Source organism: Drosophila takahashii, chromosome 2R (genome assembly GCF_030179915.1).
Source record: "Drosophila takahashii strain IR98-3 E-12201 chromosome 2R, DtakHiC1v2, whole genome shotgun sequence".
Taxonomy (NCBI): Eukaryota; Metazoa; Arthropoda; class Insecta; order Diptera; family Drosophilidae; genus Drosophila; species Drosophila takahashii.
The window spans coordinates 39,351,626-39,369,148 of NC_091679.1; the positions used below are offsets into that span (position 1 = coordinate 39,351,626).

The 17,523-nt window shown below is 39.9% G+C and overlaps 4 protein-coding genes across 6 annotated transcripts; 3 read left to right on the forward strand and 1 right to left on the reverse strand.

Moving 5' to 3' along the window:
* The first annotated feature begins 3,792 nt into the window (after positions 1 to 3,792).
* Positions 3,793 to 12,559, forward strand: Spred (Sprouty-related protein with EVH-1 domain). Of its 3 annotated transcripts, none has more exons than XM_017149284.3 (6): positions 3,793 to 3,938; positions 4,737 to 5,111; positions 9,456 to 9,633; positions 9,696 to 9,864; positions 10,545 to 10,700; positions 11,262 to 12,559. In XM_017149284.3, the coding sequence occupies exons 2-6, from the start codon at positions 5,092 to 5,094 to the stop codon at positions 11,984 to 11,986; spliced, it is 1,248 nt and encodes a 415-aa protein (XP_017004773.1). In that variant the 5' UTR covers positions 3,793 to 3,938; positions 4,737 to 5,091; the 3' UTR covers positions 11,987 to 12,559. The 3 variants fall into 3 exon arrangements, with proteins under 3 accessions (XP_017004773.1, XP_017004774.1, XP_017004776.1); XM_017149285.3 differs by having other exon boundaries at positions 10,611 to 10,700; XM_017149287.3 differs by lacking the exons at positions 3,793 to 3,938; positions 4,737 to 5,111; positions 9,456 to 9,633; positions 9,696 to 9,864 and adding an exon at positions 9,884 to 10,230.
* A 1,722-nt stretch (positions 12,560 to 14,281) lies between these two features.
* Positions 14,282 to 15,832, forward strand: LOC108062559 (kelch repeat and BTB domain-containing protein 8). Its single transcript, XM_070212515.1, has 3 exons — positions 14,282 to 14,441; positions 14,498 to 15,248; positions 15,302 to 15,832. The coding sequence occupies exons 1-3, from the start codon at positions 14,359 to 14,361 to the stop codon at positions 15,815 to 15,817; spliced, it is 1,350 nt and encodes a 449-aa protein (XP_070068616.1). The 5' UTR covers positions 14,282 to 14,358; the 3' UTR covers positions 15,818 to 15,832.
* A 321-nt stretch (positions 15,833 to 16,153) lies between these two features.
* Trs31 (trafficking protein particle complex subunit 31) lies at positions 16,154 to 16,922 on the forward strand. The gene is made up of 3 exons (XM_017149241.3): positions 16,154 to 16,384; positions 16,439 to 16,748; positions 16,804 to 16,922. The coding sequence occupies exons 1-3, from the start codon at positions 16,209 to 16,211 to the stop codon at positions 16,900 to 16,902; spliced, it is 585 nt and encodes a 194-aa protein (XP_017004730.2). The 5' UTR covers positions 16,154 to 16,208; the 3' UTR covers positions 16,903 to 16,922.
* On the reverse strand, positions 16,909 to 17,459 carry ND-B15 (NADH dehydrogenase (ubiquinone) B15 subunit). The gene is made up of 2 exons (XM_017149242.3): positions 17,265 to 17,459; positions 16,909 to 17,194 (listed from the first exon to the last, which is right to left on the reverse strand). The coding sequence occupies exons 1-2, from the start codon at positions 17,391 to 17,393 to the stop codon at positions 16,982 to 16,984; spliced, it is 342 nt and encodes a 113-aa protein (XP_017004731.1). The 5' UTR covers positions 17,394 to 17,459; the 3' UTR covers positions 16,909 to 16,981.
* Positions 17,460 to 17,523: the final 64 nt, after the last annotated feature.

The window sequence follows — 17,523 nt, forward strand, 5'->3', positions numbered from 1 at the left end:
GATGGAGTGGTGCGTCCGCAACTGTCGTCCTTTAAATATTGGCCAGGACTCGGGGCTCCGCAATTTGGTCTCCGTTATTCTGGACATTGGCTCCGAGTACGGACGCCATGTTTCCGTGAATGATCTCCTCCCGGAAATGGGAGTGGTCGCCTGGAACATCGACAACTGGTACCAGGAGAAACTCAAGCAGGTGCGCTGCCATATGTCCAGCATTCGCACAAATGGTTATAGCATCGCCATCGCCGAGGAAAAGCCGTCTTCTGCCGAGAGCTTCTTCCTCTCCAGCACCATCCACTACATCCTGGAAGGACGCAAGTGCACCCAGCTGCTGGGGATGAGCAATGTGCCCAAGAACCAGTCCTCTGGAGGTAGGAAAATCCATTAAAGTCATGGGAAATCTAGGAAATCTCTTAGTATTGACAAAAAACCAGGGACCGTAAATAACAGTTATTTGTGATTATACCCGTTACTCGTAGTGTAAAAGGGTATATTAGATTCGTGCAAAAGTATGTAACAGGTAGAAGGAAGCGTTTCCGACCCTATAAACTATATATTCTTGATCGGGATCACTAGCCGAGTCGATCTGTCCGTCTGTCCGTCTGTCTGTCTGTCTGTATGAACGCTGAGATCTCGGAAACTATAAAAGCTAGGAGATTGACATTTTGCATGCAGATTCTAGGAGTTCCTACGCAGCGCAAGTTTGTTTCAAAAGGGTGCCACGCCCCCTCTAACGCCCACAATCGCTTATATACGATTTTTAAAATTTCAATATTTTGGAAAAGTAAAAATGCAGTTTTATTGTGTTTATCAATACCTATCGAAATGTAGAAGAAATTTTTTAAATCGGACCATTCGTTAAAAAGTTACGGCGGATCAAAGTTTTTCTCCATCTCTTTCGCACTCCCTTTAGCTGAGTAACGGGTATCTGATAGTCGGGGCACCCGACTTGTTTTTATTTTAAAAAGACTACTGTGATATTTGGTTTTAAACGTCAAAAATAACGTTCTTTTTACTCTTGTCCACAAAGTATATGCATTTCAACAAATCTGGAAAGCAAATTAACTGTTATTTGTTCATGTCTATAAAGTGCATAAAAACCAGTTAAATTGTTGATTAAAACTTGTACAAATCTCAGTAGGCCTTTTAAAATAAAAATCACAAATAACTGTTATTTACGGTCCCTGCAAAAAACAAATGAATCATGTATTTTGTTTATTAATTATTGAATCCTAAGATTAACAAGCCTATTACTAATTAAAATATACAATTCCAATGAAAAAAAAAACAAGTCCTCTGCAGGTAGGAAAATCCATTAAAAAGTGATAGGAAATGTATTAAGAGATTTCTATTGGTAAAAAACAAATGAATCATGTATTTTTTTTAATAATTATTGAATCCTCAGATTAATAAGCCTATTGCTAATTACAAATTACACTTCCAATGACTTATCCCCATAAAAAACAAGTCCTCTGCAGGAAGGTAGATCTATAGAGAGTCTTAGGAAGTCCAATATTTCTTATAAGAAAAACAAATTATGTGTATTAATTAATGGAACCTCAGATAAGAAATATTACTAATTATAATAACACTGTTCCAATGAATAATCCCCATGAATTGAGTCACTATTGACATTTCCTAACATTTTATCTATTTTTTAGTTTCAGAAACTTACATCCTCAAGCTGATAGAAGGCAGTCTTAGGATTTTAGAATGCGATCTGTTCGATGATGACCCCATTTTTGTGTACGACGAGCGGACGAGCTTTAAAACCGTATTCGAAAGCAGAAAAACCTTGTTCTGCATCAATTCCCTACTCGATAGAGTGGTGGAGAAGGCCTTCAACGAACTCAGCGAATTGGGAAGCCTATTAAAAACAGCCAAGGAGCAGGTCATCCTGGGAGTGCTGCCCACGCCCTTATCAACCGGCCTGGTGGAAATCTACCACATTTTAAAGTCACTGGAGGCCAACTGGGCTATTATTGCTAGTGAGGATGAGAAGGTGATAGAGGGCTGTGAATTAGCCGGTCTGGTGGGTATTAACAACCTGCTGGCGCACTTTGAGAAGTGCTGCCAGACGCTGGAGAGCGGAACGAGTCCAACTTTGCACCTGGTCATACCCCACATCCACCGGCTGAAGAAATACTGCGCCGGGGAGTCCAGCCATGCCATGGAAATGGATCTGAAGAGGGCGCTGATGGAGAACATCGACTGGCTGGTGATGCCGCACATCACCAAGTACCATATGTTGGCCCACTTTCTGTTTCCGCCCACCAGCAGGCTGCTGCAGTTCAGCCAGGAGGAGCGCGATGATACGATCGGTAGTTGCCAGGAGTTCATGAAGCGCTACTGCAACCCGCAGCAAACGGAAAGAGTGGAGCAAATCCTCATCAAAGGCGAGGGTGAGCTAATCACCGAACGCGACTTGGAACCGGACGATGATCTCTTCTCGGACTTTGTGGCCACCGACAGTCAGGAGGACAAGATTGCCAAGGAAATCAGGGGATATCAGGCTATACAGATGGCCTACACTGAGGGATTTAACGTGCTCGACTGGTGGCACTCCAACCGCCAGCACTTTCCGCTGCTCTACAAGACAAGCTGCCAGATTCTGTCCATTCCCGCCAGCAAAGAGCCATCGGCGTTGGTTCTCTCCCAGGCCAGCAGCCTGATAAAAGATCCTTCTTGTGGAATGGACGAGCTGCACCGGGTCATGTTCCTTAAAACAAATGTGGGAGAGGGCACAGAGCATTACCTGTAAGACACTAAATACCTGAATTTATATACAAGTCTGATTTACTTTCCCATCAAGTGTGTTAGGTTATTAGAATAATTTCCATTTTATAATCGTGATCGAGAACTAGCACCAAAAATATACATTTAATCGGGTCAAATTTGAAATAATCCGTTAATAAAATAAATAAAAATTGTAAAATTACAGAAGAAATTATGGTTTTGAGAGTAGTACTATAAGTTTTAGGAGTGTTAGGTAGGTAAAAGTTAAACAATTAGTGTTTCTTGTTGGCATTTTATATGCTTCACTAAATCTAATGTTTGCTCCAATTGTAAAATGCTCCAGTCGCAAAATGCTCCAGTCACAAAATGCTCCAGTCGCAAAATGCTACTAAATTGATTAAGATAATAGTTAAAAAACATATCAGAACATTTTTAACATATCCCTTAACCACGGTTGCCACTTCAAAAATTTTTTTATGAGCCAAAAATAGATTAAAAATGAGTAAATTTGAAATCCTTAAACTGCGTTCTAGATGGCGATTACACTTAACAGAGCTATTATAGGTGGCGTGTTTCCATCCATGGGAACATAAGTTCCTGGTAATAAAATATTATTATTAATATATCTAAGACCAAAATCCGTAAAGTATAATAATTTATTTTTTATTTTATCATTTAATGCCTTCAATTGGCTTTTAAATGTAGGGGAGTTTTTGAATTTTTACTGGAATATGTTGTATCTTAACATTTTAAAACGCCAATTTGGCGAAAAATGGAAGTAATTCAGGGCTGGTTGTAAAAATACCGATTATTCTGTATCTTTACAGTTCCACCAACAGAAATGTTAAGATGCAACGTTTTCTTACATTGGCAGAGCAGCGGCAGAGGACCGACGGCGCAGTCGCTACCCTACCAATGTAAGAAAACGTTGCATCTTAACATTTCTGTTAGAAAACAGCCTAACTTAACATTTTAAAGCGCCAATGTGGCGGAAAAGCGAACCTGTCCAGGGCTGGTTGACTATCGGAAAAATATCCAAAAAATACCGATGGTCACCGATTCTCCAATTTTCCGCATCTCTACATTTCTTCGCAGCTCGTTTGTTTTTGGAAAATGTCAATTGTTGTGGAAAAACCTGCTAATTGTTAAAAACGCCCCTTCGGAGAGCGCACAAGTTTCGCGAGGACGGCGCGCTGGCAGCACAAGTAAAGGCCGTGGAAAATCGTGCAAAACCAGTGGAAAATGCAACTTTTACTGCGTCGGCTGTGTGGGTGCCCGTGTGTGTGTATGTGTGTGCGCGTTGTTAAATAAATTAATTATTAGAGTTACATATTTTAAAGGCGAAAAAAGGGTAGTCTCTTTTCGCTCCCCCTCCCCTTTCAACAGCTACTAAAAGTGGGGCTCCAAACACACCCACACAAGAACAAAAGTTAATGCGCTGCGGTTAATAATTAAACAAATCGGTCTTTGGGAAAATCGGTGAAAATATGTAGCCCCAGTGCAGTATATATAGGTGTATGTATGGGGCATGTAAAGGCAGCAACAGCAAGCTGAGCAGCATATACACACATGGAGAAATCGCCCAAAAAACTTTCTGCGCAAGCTGTCCAGAGAGAGAGAGAGAGCGAGCGATTTCCTTGGTGGAAATGTATGAATGAATTTTCGCTTTTGCCAATTTTATGTTAATAAAACAAGAACGCTGCTCGCTGCTCGGACTTTCGGAAAAAATCAGCATAAATAAACTAAATCAAGTTTGGCAATAAAATCAACAAAAAAATCTGTGTGCTATACAGACTCCCCATTTGAGCCTCTCCTTCTCTCAATTTTCATCTGTTACATCTTTTGTTGCTTGGAAAAATCCGTGTATGTACGCGCGTGTGTCTGTGTGTGCGCCAAGTTTTCCACTGTGTTTGTCTACACGCCCACATAAGTGGCCCAGTGCTTGTGTATTTGGGAAAAGTAAAAGTGAATCTCGATTTAATTATTTACCTCTTCCAATTTAGTGAATGAATAAAAACGCCTAACTGTTCGGAAAACCCCGCCCCCCAAAATTGTGCCAAAAAGATAAGAAAAAGATCAAGTATACTGGAGATCGGCGGAGAAATTGCAAGTCGGATAACAACAACAACAAGAATAAGAAGAAGAAGTACAACAACAACAACGTGGGATAGGATCGTCTAGGAGCATCGGCTAGTTTCTGGTGTTGTTGTTGTCGTCTGATTACCTTTTTTCGTTGGAAACGTTTGTGCAGCAGCAGCTCTGAATGTCTTTATGCTTTAATCATGGTGTATTTCGCCACCAACAACAACAACACCGACACTATACGCTGCTATATTAGAATCTTTCTGATAACGAACCATGACAGAAGGACATGAAAGGTGAGTTTTTGACACAAGGTATACGGTTAACTATAGACTAGGTGATCAACTACAGATTAATTACTATACTTCGAACTTTATTTCAAAGTTTTTTGATCTCAGCCTTTTAATTGGAAATCTAAAAACCTCCCCAATGACTTAAAGACCATCGAAACTCCTGAATCATAACGGATTTCTGTGAATCAACAGTAATAAAAAATTACAAATAAAAAATACAATATTAACGTCATTTCCCGGACGAATAATGACACATTTTTGTTTAAAAGTTTAAGATTTCCAAAAAATATATTTAGTTTGTTTGAATATCTACAGCAGTTATTGTGTTTTTGTGTTTCTGATTTGTTCGTAATTAATAGTCCGAATGTAGTAAGAAAGTCGATATATGTATAAGGTTAAGGATATTTACACAGATTTGACCAGATAATATTTGTAAAACCTTAAGGTTCAAAAACTTTCAAAATTATATGTAATCTCTGAAAGATTTTGAATTTTTAAAAAAATATATATTTAATACAAATAACATTTCCCTGGATCTGAAGCTCAGTTTTAATGGCCACCAGATGGGCTACAAATTGGCGTGCCTCTATTAATTGATTCCAATTGATAGCTGATTGCTGAAAAACATTTTTCAATTTACGGAATGCTTTTTAATTGAGTCGACGGGCTTTTCTCTTTTTCCTCAATGGACAGGCGAATGAATGAAGGAATCGTGAGTCATTTGTCTGGTCGAATTGAAGTCTCCACATTGTCTGTCGACACTTTTAATGAATGAAATGGAACGCCCCCATGTGTGGTTTCTTTTCCGTTCCGTTCGCCTTTGGGTCCAATAATTGCCGTTGTTACGACTACTCACGTATTATTGCCTCGCGCCACTGGCGCTCTTTAAATTCTATTCGAAAATGATGTCATTTTGTGTTTGTCCGTTTGTTGTTTCGCCCCGCGATTCGTTTATATTTCTTTCAGTACTTACATGTATCGGGGGTAAAGCAAAAGCCTGCGCAACAAGAACAAAAATCATAGAACCCAAGGTTTCTGTAGTTTCATTCATGTCTTGCCTTTTATTCCGTTCTCATAATGAATTGATATGCGACATGCCCACACACAAACTCGCATAGAGGGTGCTCATTGTAGTGGCTATGCATTTGTGTGGTTCCATTGCGAAAGCACGTTCTTAAAGGCCCAATATTTCTATTATTTCTTTCAAGAGTTTTAGGAGCTTTTTTCTTATGCATGTTATATTCCAGTACTAACTAAATTGGTTCATATTCAGATCACATTTACTTATTTTACTGTAGTCAACAAAAACCGAGCTCTTTCAGAAATTTAAGTTAGAATGTATATCTATTGAGCAAAAAACAAAACATAACTTTGCTAAAACCGACATTCTAAAATGTTTTTTGAATTCGCCTAGAAATAGGCAATAATTTGTACCCTTTTCCCGAAAAATGTTCTAAGTGATATTAGAATTTTTAAATAAATTCAGCATGTACATATGTAAACATTTTTTGAGTATTTAGGGATTTTTTTGAATCATCCATTTTTGGAATTAAAAAATTCATTACTAACGTCATTTCCCGGGTGCACAAATATACGTTTTTGTTAAGTATTAAGCAAGGAATTTGTCAACCTACAGATACTAAAAAACAATCGTAGTCGGTGGGATTTTTGTGAATCAACAAAATATTGTACTTAAACGTCATTTCCCGGACGCATAATGACACATTTTCTTTAAGAACTAGGTGAGGACTTGATTCTTTAGTTTGCTAAAATGTGGGCAATAATTTTTACTTTTTTTAATTTGCTGATAAATTTTAAAATCATTTGAGTGGTTTTTTATAAATATTTATTACAATTTATTTAATAGGAGAGATATTTAATTAAAGGCTTTATTATATTGACTTAATTTTCTTTTCGGCGCATTATAGCATTTTTTATAAGAAGCACCCTGTTCGCTGCGTTTCTTGTTGCAGCGGAAACAACATTCGATTTCAATTTTGCATTGTAAATTGATTGGCATGTGAATAATGTAACGGTAAGCGGGACATTCGTGACCACGCGACAGTTCAGATGTAGATGAGTTTGTGTTTCTGGCCGTATGCAAATACGTGGGAGTGTGTGTGTTTGTTGGGCAGTGGGAGCTATCAAAACTATTCGCCTATTTAAAGGGGGGCTCTGTGTATTGGAACTTTTTTTGTTGTATTGTGGTGTCGCCTCTCCGACATTTCGTGTGGGTGTCCACCAACACAGGCAGAGACGTATACGCACACGCAGACCGTTGTTCATTCATCTTTTTCTGCTGCAGCTTCTCTGTGTGTATGTGGGTGGGCGTCCAAGTGCATGTGTTTGTGTGGGAGTATCCAAGCCATTCAGTTGGCAACAATGTTTTGGGAGCACCAGCAGCCGCCGAAGTTGGCCAGCAAAGGGGGGCATGAATAAATGTTGGTTAGAAATCGAAAGATTGGTTAGTCGGTGGGTTTTAATTTAGCCACAGATCATTTATAGGCGACAACTCCCACGCACACATGGAAAAAGATAATTGGAGCTCTCTGTCGCTTTGCCTCTCTGTCTCTCTATCTAACGGTATCTTTCCCACGCATGCGCTGTGACTGGAAGTGAGAGCTTCCAAGTATTGATAGACTTTTAGTTTCGGCTTGGGGCAGGCTCTTCTAGCTTTCCACATTTATAAAAGTATGTATGTTTCATGTTTGGCGGAGTTGGTAGTATATTTTTGTATATAGCTTTTTTTTTGATTGTACCTCGACTCGACTACACCCTGGTCTTTGGTAGAGGTGGCAACTCTAAATCGAAATGGAGTAAAAACCGTTAGCCGCACTCTCTCTTTCTCAATGAAAACCCGTTATGCGTTATGCTCTGACCCTGGATAGTTCCGTTGGCTTCCTTTCGGTTTTCATTCACACGCCTCGAAAATCCTTGACTAGGCTGACGTAGCTGAATGAAAATCATAGGAGGACCAGTCCTTGACATGTCCTGGCTACTCGGAGGCCCCGGTGACGTCGCGACAAATATTCATTCTGTAAAATCCATGCGAAACTAGGACAAGCATGTGTATATATGGCACGCACACCGCTGCACTTACATGCACGCAACCCCCACCCCTTACAAACACACACACAGATACTTGACACAGTGGAGTTTCAACTCCCTTTATGGAGCTTTTTTCATTGAGTAACTCCCCATACATTTGCCCGGGAAACTCTGTCCTTATTCGAGCACAATCAATTTATGCGAAACTTGTGCGCAGGTCGTCAAAACTCCATTTTATGAACCCCATTCATAAGGCGAGGAAGAGAGGCCCCTAGAACTGAAGTTGCGGCTCAATTTTACAGAATGAAAGTTTCGCATATCATTTGGCACCCCTCATAACACTGGAATAAAGTTTTAAATAGCTATTCTACATTGAAACTATTTCCCATTACTCATATTTTGTTTGAGAAATATGTTCTTTTTATTTCATGCTGAGAATTCTAGTTCCTCTGAAAACAAAGGCTTTTATAGATTTTTTATCTTTACCCCTTAAGCACATATTTTTCGCGAGTGCTTGCCCTGAGCTTATATTTTTAAACCGAAGGACCCAATGTTATTTTTAGTTGTCATTGGCTTTTCACTTTCGCTTGGATGAATCAGTCGCTCCTGATGGCCAGGTAGCAACTAGCATCCTTGCTAAGGCTTCCTTGACTGGCCCAAAAATTGAATTAGCCAAATTAGCGGCACTTGTAGGTTATCCTGTCGAAGATATAGAGGCGGTTCTGTTACTTGAATGGCTCTCATTCGGTAAAAACAATTGGTGGCTCCAGCATGGCTACGGTTTCGTACACCAAACTAAGCCTGAAACGCAGGATAAGCAGGTGGGATTGTTTGGGATTTCCAATAGTGTTGAATTTTATAAAGCCTTTGGGAGAAATTAAGAATTAAAATTCAATATTAAATGTAACAATACATTTTTACGATACAAAAAAATGTTAGCGAATAAAAACAGATTTAGATTTGGCAAATAAATATTCCTTTTCTTTAATTTTAACTTGTAGAAGTTAGTTTTTATACTAAGCTTTTAAGAAAAATTAAGTTAAACCTTTTTATAAAATTGTAACTCTATAGTTTACCGGTATAAGTCTCAATACAAATAGTTAAGTGATAACGAATTTGAGGATAGTAAAAACATAACCAATCCAAGCTTTAACCAACGACTATTTATTTTTGGTAGTGTAACTCATAGAATTTATTACATTGATCAGCAAATTTAATGGCTATAAATTAATATTTAAGAAAATATAAAATATTTTTTTTGATTTACTAATGAAACGTTCCCATGATCTTTTTTTACAGCGACTTCTTAGTAACAGTACGCGCACAGGTAATGACCAGAGACGAGAGCACCGAGGGCTGGCTACCGCTGGCCGGGGGTGGCCTGGCCAACGTTTCGATCCGGAAGCGGGCTAGGCTATCCCCATTGGCATCGGGTCATGACTACATCATCTACGGGCAGAGGATATCCGATCAGAGCGTAAGTTGTACCTCCAAATACTCCTAAATACCAGAAAATACTAATGAATAATATCCCAACAGGTCATTTTGAGCTGTGTGATCAATCGAGATCTGAAGTATTACAAAGTAATGCCCACATTTCATCATTGGCGCGCAGGGAAGCAGCGGAACGGACTCACATTTCAAACGGCCGCCGATGCGCGAGCCTTTGACAAGGGCGTCCTGCGCGCCTATAACGAGCTGATCGATGGTAAAATCCTGCCCGGATCCACCTAGCTGATCTCTACTAGTTGCATGACCTTGGCTTGCACATCCCATCTCTCTATCTCTCTCTGCTTTTTGTCAGCCCGCTTTAGTTGCCCTTTGACTCCTGCTTTTACCTTTCTACTCATGCCAAAAAAAAATTTCGATTCTTCCAAGCCTTTCTCTGCCTTAGTATTGCTTTCGTTTACTAATATATTCAACTTTTTGTATGTCTTATGCTCTACTCTTGCCACAAAAATATCAAACAAACAATCAAAAATCACCACACACAATCACATTGGATTATTGCAAATTTGTTTCAAAACTCAACAAATCAACCAAAACATTTAAATCTATAAATTCAATCGAATTGGTAAGTGTTTAATGAGGCCGTACCTCAAAAATTAGTTGATGTGTGCTGTTTGCTTTGAAGGAACATACATTGTGCTAGATCACTTCAAAATTCCCAGCACATATATGTGAAAATAGTATAGTCTAGTTAACACATATAGGTCACTTTAATTTCCTTGCTTACACTTTACATAGTTGTATTCTGATTTTACGCTTTAATATAAACTTTAAACTTTTCTCTGCTTTGCGCCTTTCTGAAAAACTGTGTTCTTTGCTTGAATATTATATACTTTTAATTTTGTTAAAAACTAAATCGAATTTTTAAAACTTATTCAGGACTGGCCAAATCGAATCCGACGATAATTTGCCCGCCGCTAACCAAATATGATTCGGTTGGCGAAGATGATGTATTCATGACCCTGGACTTACCTGTGGAGAGCGAAAGTTTACAAAAGATCCATTCAAGCCCCGAGGGCAGCGAGAAAAGTCACAGTAAGTATAGGATCTAATTATCCCATATGAGTGATTCTTGGTCTCAAAACGATATCTAATTTTAATGACAATATCACACCATTTAAAAAAGATTTTTTAAAAAGTTAAAAAAAAATCCATTTGACAGAAGCGAAGATATGGCTATGCTATTTTTTTGTTTAATTAATTTATAATTTTAAATTACGTGGGGTAAAAAATAAATAAAAATACCCAAAAATTATTATTTTTGCCTAGCTTTCAGATAAAAATAACACCCATAATGGTTTCAGTGCAATATATAGTCCAAACAGTTTTCTGCAAATCGGCATTTTTAATCTTTATACAAAAATAGTACAATGTTCTATACATAATTCTTGTTGACTCCTGAAAGTTTCGTCATGGGTCCTCCATTACTTTTTGCATAATTTAATAAAACAATAAAAAACCAAGCAGTCTTTCGTTGTTATACATTAAATTAGATTAGACGAACAGTCATAAAAATTACATAAAGATTAGATACGTTTCACAAAGAATCACTCATATTATGTATTACATATCTAATCCTCTTTTCTCATCCCACAGAGAGCGTCAGCAACAACTCCGACTCGGAGAAGCTGCCCCCGCCGCCCATTCACTACATATCCACGGACAAAACATCGGCCACCACATCGCCGCCAGACGCACCGCCCGCCTCGGCAGCTCCATCGCCGGCGGCCGCTGGCCAGATTGCGGCCAGCGAGAACTACTCGTACGTGACGCTGACGGCGGTGCACCATGACTACAACTATCCGGTGGTCGATCAGCCGGTGGGGGCGCAGGTGCTCAACGCTCGACGGGAGTCGATCAGTGCGCTCAAGAAGCGCAACGCTCTGGAGGCGGCGGCCCAGGCAGTGGGCAGTGATGGGGGAGCGGGCAAGCCGCTGCACAAGCCCAACGTATCCGATATCCTGAAGAAGGAGACGCGCCTGCGCTGTCGCTACTGTCACGAGCTGTACAGCGAGGACTTCAATAGACGCGGCGCCTGCGAATACGCACCGGATCCCTTTCGCAGCGGCTACGAGTGCGTTTCGGGGATGGGCTGTGCCCGCTGCATGATCTACCACTGCATGAGCGACGCCGAGGGCGAGACGGCCCAGCATCCGTGCGACTGCAGCGCCAGCGAGGCGGGCTGCAGCAAGCGCTGGCTGGGCCTGGCTCTCCTCTCGCTGTTCGTGCCCTGCCTGTGGTGCTATCCGCCGCTCCGCGCCTGCCATCTGGCCGGCATCCACTGCGGCCTCTGCGGCGGGCAGCACAAGCCGCATGTCTGACATTTGGAGGCCCGCTTGCAACGACAGCACGACGATGACCCCAGGCCCAGAAGCGAATTCCAATACCACCAACAAACCGAGCAGAACAAGCGTTTGTGGGGTGCCAAGCAGAAGCAGTCGCAGTTGCAGCAGCAGCAATCGCAGCGCCACTTTTACAACTGGGAGCTGTCGCACAGCTTGGGTGCCCCGCAGCACCAGATGCCGCCGTATTTGATGCAGTCCACCGGCAGAAAGGCGGCCCAAAACGACTACGGACGCTTGCTGTTCTAGGCTTCATCTATGGTGACAGCTTGAGGATCCATTTACGCCAACTAATTAGCCAGAACTACTGATGAAGGACAAGGAAAGGATTTTCCGATATATGTATTTCAAGAAAACAAAGCTTTTCATACTTTTGAGATAGGGTGAAAACAGAGCAAACTCATCTGGCAAATTAGTTGGCGAAAATGGCTCTCAAATTCGCTTTTAATATCATTTCCGTATACTCCATTTGAATTGCCATAATTTATTGTATATACAAAAGAGCAGGAAGGATTATATATATATATTTTTAATATACTTTTTAAATTGTAACCTATGTTTAGTGCTCTCGCTTAATTATAGTTTTGTAAAAACGGGCTATTTGTTTTTATTTGTAACTGAAACACACTTTTTTATCAAAATCAAAATATTATACAATGATTGTTTTAGTTTTTAGTTCCTTAGGGTTTTTTGCTACTTTACACTTGCTTATTTACAATTCGAAATTGGAGAACAGTATTAAAACGGCCAAGGCAAAGGCGAAACGAGAACTAAATATATATATTTAAATGCGATTTTCTCTGCGCGATTCCAATTTGTTAATCAATGTCACGCGCTCAAAAAACTCACACGAAAAGTTCAAACAAACGGCAACCTGATGCGCAAAGGAATAAAGAAAAAAACAGAAATTGACACATGCAACTGGGAAGAAGAAATAGTTGGCGACTCAGCTGTCAAACGAGATTCTTCTCCGAACCTGAAAAAGAATTACAAATTGTTTTCGACTCCTCCCGCAAAAGAATCCGCGGCAATGCTCGAATTTTGTGCGTTCGCCAGGCTCACCAATTGTTACTTAAAGCAGCTTTAATTTTGAAAAATATTTACCTCTTTTAGTTGCCTTTTAAAAAGGATGTTTTTGTCTCTTCTTAGGGCTCATGAAGATTCAAAATATTCCTTTTGTCGCGAACTCGAAACATATGATTTCCCAAAAAGCTTTTGTTAAACCGCAGAAATAAAGAGGAAAACCCAATTAAAATTAGAGAGTCAATGGACAAGCGAAGACCGCAGCATTGCGCGTTTGGAAATCTTTTGCAACTAAATAATTCTAGAACGCGAAGCAATTTGTAATTTTGAACCAAAATGCTAAACACTTTGGCGGTTTATAAAATTGGCCAAAGAAGAGGCATTTGAGCAAAGGGGTAAAAACAAAAACAAAAAACAATTTAAGTGTTTTCAAAAAATCAACAAACTCATATATGCAGCTATATATATATAAAAATAATAAAAAACATTAATTTATTTCTTACTATATAATTATTGTTGTACTAAGTCAGTGAGAAAAAAACCATGAAAGAAAAATTCACACGAAAACTAAAACAAAATGCATATTTATTAAAAATAAGCAAAGGTTGTGCAAAAAAACACATTAAAAAGCAACATTATTATTGTAAAAATTAACTAAATACGGCAATTGTTATTAAATGTGCAAAATTCAGCAAAACACATTGATACAAACCTCAGCAAAAAATACAAGGCAAGATCTGAAAAAACGGACGTCTATGGAATGACAAATTTTGAACACACAAATAAAGAACGATGAACCGCGAACCGATCGAACGGACAAACAAAACACTCAACAACAAGAAGTACAAAATGTTAAATATGTATTCATAATTTACACTTACGTTTAATATTATTTAATTCAAACGCTTACTCAACGGAAAATAGCTAACTATTATTACAATCGTCCTCACACACACACAATAAAACTAGCTCAACGGCGGAATTATTACTTTAGCTAAAATAAAATTCACCTTTTGCAATTTTCCATTTTCCTTTCCTCTATTATTTCACACCGAAATAAACAGAAATGGTTACAAATAGCCGCATATACTCATATTAAATTGAAAAGAAATGTGTCATTACAGAAATGGAAAAAATGAAAATAGTAATATAAATGATATATTTATTCATATAAATGTATTTGAAAATGTGAACAAAAAAGAATACCAACAATAAAACACAATTTAATAAACAATGTGAAAGGTACGAGTGATTTTTTTTAATATGTGAACGAACTTTAGTAGGCTTTCAGTATAAAATACGAGTAATACATAGAAAACACTAACGAAATGGACGAGCTAATGAGGCAAAAATGGCCTGCAGATCAGAAGAATGAGAAGCAGGAGGTAACCTGCTGTGTGTCGTTTACCAAGTAGGTTTATACTCTATAAGGACTTTATAATAACCTACAGATTTGTTAATTCCCAGTCCAAAGTTCAATCGCGAGAAACCTTCCTCTGGCGATGAGTTGAACTCGGTGACGCGTTTGGTTTCCAAAACCGAAGATCTCGAACTAGATCGAGTCTTCAATGGATTTTCAAAGGATGGTTCTTATTCCAACAAATCCCTTAATCGTTCGCTTTTCGAATTCGGTCATAACTTCGAGGATGTTGAGGGCTGGCTAAAAATGGATCAGCCTCCGAAGGATCAACTGGCATCGGTGCTGCGCTATATGTTTGAGGCTCATCTGAAGACCACTGTGCAGATAGATATTAACAAAATGTACTTCAACTGTCACTTTATCGTACTGCAGGTATACTCCCGATTCTTCAGTGAGCTAAAACAGATTCCTCTTCTGGTAACTCTACCCAAAGATTTGGTATCGCAAAGGTCCTTTATGCTCATCTACAAATGGATGCTGAGTGATAATCCCGTTTTGGATCGTCGCTATATTGTAGAGGTTTTTGTGGCAGCGACTTATCTGAGGATCGACGATCTGCAGGCTCATTGCTGGAAATATTTTGATGATTCTCAATGCTACGATGAGGATACCGCTTGTGTCCTTTATGTAGAAACGAAATACCATCCCGCCTTGGATTTGGTGCGTAATGTAATGCTGACCAGGATCAACAAGTTCTTGTTAACTTTTGTGGCCTCCAAGGACTTTCTGGATCTTCCCCTCAATCATTTGATTTTCTTGCTCAGTTCCGATAAGATCTGTGTAAATACGGAAATTGAGGTGGGAAAACTCTTTTTTTTAAAGGGTTTATTTTCGATAACCCTCTTTTATAGATACTTTTTATAGTAGTTCGATGGCTGGGTCACGATTGGTCGAAAAGAAGTGCGCATGCGCAGCGCCTTGCGTCCTGTATTCGCTTCTCCCTGATGCCGCTGTGGTATCTTCTCTATGTCCGTTGCGAGGAGCACCAATTGGTTCAAAAACTGATTTCCTTTCCGGAAGTAGATGATCAGATCAACGAATCCATTTCGAGAATAACCTCGCGAATGTATGAAGAAAAAATCGCTGCTCTGGATGGTGAAGATTTCTTGGGGGATTTGGAACCTCAGCCCCAGCGCACCTGGATTTGCGATCGTTTATGCCAGTACTATCACTGGGTGGGTTGTCCTAATACCCGGGATATACGTTTCCAAAACTTTGAGGATTATCTATCGGAATTGCATCAAAGTTCCCTGGATCACTGGTCCAAGGTGAAGATGGTGGATCCAAACAAAAAAACTAATTGCTGCAGCCCAAATAAGTCATTAATTGAAGATTTATCAACCGAGGCGAATAATAATGCAATTTAAATTAGAAATTTCAAAATAAAACGAAAAAATATTAAGGAAATTTAATCAAGAAGGTTCGAGTCTGTGCTGTATAACAACTTTAAGCCAAGTTTACCACCTTCTGGTTTTCGGGTTTGTGTTATACTTATAATGTACCAACTACACTATGCACTTTTGGTTTTTTTTACTTTGATGCAGAATGGGAGAATACCCTGTTATCCTATTTATATATCTTGGTTATAGGAAGGATTAGTTTAAATCTTAGTTCCAACAAATAAATTAAATATTTTCCATTTGCGAGCCATTAAAATGTAACGTATTTCATGGGGCGTTGAGGTATTTTGCGTAGAATAAATAACGGTCACACTTATTGCTTTGTTTTGGAAAGAAATTAATAATAATTATCAGTAAAATGGAGAAACTGGAGGCCCTGAAGATGTCCTCGATGCGTCCGCGCAGCAACATCCTGGACAGACCGCTTTCCAAGGGCAAAACGGAGGTTTCCCAGAGCATTGTGGCGCTGCTCTTCAGCGAAATCGTTCAGTACTCGCAGAGTCGAGTGTTTACAGTGCCAGAACTGCAAACCAGGTGGGGTTTTTAATAATATTTAAGGTTTAATAACTAAAGTAAACCCTTTTCCAGGCTCCATGACTTGGGCCAAGATGTGGGCACCCGTATCATCGATTTGTACTTCGTAAGGGAGCGGAGTTCTAAAAGGGAAACGAAATTAACCCAAATGCTGCTCTTCGTAAAGACGACTGTTTGGAAAAACCTCTTTGGCAAGGAGGCGGAAAAACTGGAGCACGCCAACGATGATGAGAGAACCTACTATATCATAGAAAAGGAACCGCTGGTCAATACATTTATCAGTGTGCCCAAGGATAAGGGCTCTCTGAACTGTGCCAATTTCACGGCAGGCATAGTGGAAGCTGTGCTTACGAATTGCGGATTTGTAGGTTTTCTCTTATAGAGGTTGTATATTATAATTCATAGTATTATCTTTACAGCCCTGCAAGGTCACCGCCCACTGGCACAAGGGCACCACGTACATGGTCAAGTTCGAGGACTTTGTCATCGCCCGCGACAAGCAGATGGAGGAGAAATAAATTCAGTTTACTTAACATTAGTTTTCGGTTTGTTTTAATTCCACTACAAATTGAAGATCAATCGGCGAAGGCGTATGGCTTAGATGAACTTGAACTGGCGATCCTTGTAGGCCACCTGGCCGCTGCGGTACTTCTCCTCGCGTCCATCGCGTTCCGCCTTCAGGGCCCAGGCGTACAGGGCGATCGGCAGGACGACGGCGAAGAGACCCGTGCGGAAGGACTTGCCGGTGGGCTTGAAGTGCTCGTAGTTGGAAACGCGCATCGCCTGGAAGCGGGCCAATCCCGCGTCGAACTGGAGATGTGCATAGTGGATTAATGGCATTTATCCGCAGCGCATGATGACATAACCAATGATGACTTACCACGGTGCCGCCCTCGCCGGTGGCATGGCGGTAGGGATTGGAGCTCTGCTTGAGGAACTCCTCGCGCAGCTTCAGGGTGTGCTGGTGCTTGCGCTGGATGAACTCCGTCTCCTCCTTGGACAAAACCATTTTCCTATTTTTGTGTTGCAAACCGAATTTTTAGCAACAGCTGACGGTTAGTGTGAACGGTTGGAAGAAATCGAAAAAACGGCAAAAATATTTTTACAAAATACTAAATTGATTTTATTACAAATAATTT

What these genes read in the sequence shown, in the direction of transcription:
- LOC108062559 (XM_070212515.1), top strand. Translation starts at nt 14,359, where the DNA reads ATGGACGAGCTAATGAGGCAAAAATGGCCTGCAGATCAGAAGAATGAG. An exon ending in TGCTGTGTGTCGTTTACCAA is followed by an intron (nt 14,442 to 14,497) that starts GTAGGTTTATAC and finishes GTTAATTCCCAG; the next exon opens with TCCAAAGTTCAATCGCGAGA. An exon ending in GTGTAAATACGGAAATTGAG is followed by an intron (nt 15,249 to 15,301) that starts GTGGGAAAACTC and finishes CCTCTTTTATAG; the next exon opens with ATACTTTTTATAGTAGTTCG.
- Trs31 (XM_017149241.3), top strand. Translation starts at nt 16,209, where the DNA reads ATGGAGAAACTGGAGGCCCTGAAGATGTCCTCGATGCGTCCGCGCAGC. An exon ending in GTGCCAGAACTGCAAACCAG is followed by an intron (nt 16,385 to 16,438) that starts GTGGGGTTTTTA and finishes ACCCTTTTCCAG; the next exon opens with GCTCCATGACTTGGGCCAAG. An exon ending in TGCTTACGAATTGCGGATTT is followed by an intron (nt 16,749 to 16,803) that starts GTAGGTTTTCTC and finishes TTATCTTTACAG; the next exon opens with CCCTGCAAGGTCACCGCCCA.
- ND-B15 (XM_017149242.3), bottom strand. Translation starts at nt 17,393, where the DNA reads ATGGTTTTGTCCAAGGAGGAGACGGAGTTCATCCAGCGCAAGCACCAG. An exon ending in CCGGCGAGGGCGGCACCGTG is followed by an intron (nt 17,195 to 17,264) that starts GTAAGTCATCAT and finishes GCACATCTCCAG; the next exon opens with TTCGACGCGGGATTGGCCCG.
- Spred (XM_017149284.3), top strand. Translation starts at nt 5,092, where the DNA reads ATGACAGAAGGACATGAAAG. An exon ending in ATGACAGAAGGACATGAAAG is followed by an intron (nt 5,112 to 9,455) that starts GTGAGTTTTTGA and finishes CTTTTTTTACAG; the next exon opens with CGACTTCTTAGTAACAGTAC. An exon ending in GGGCAGCGAGAAAAGTCACA is followed by an intron (nt 10,701 to 11,261) that starts GTAAGTATAGGA and finishes CTCATCCCACAG; the next exon opens with AGAGCGTCAGCAACAACTCC.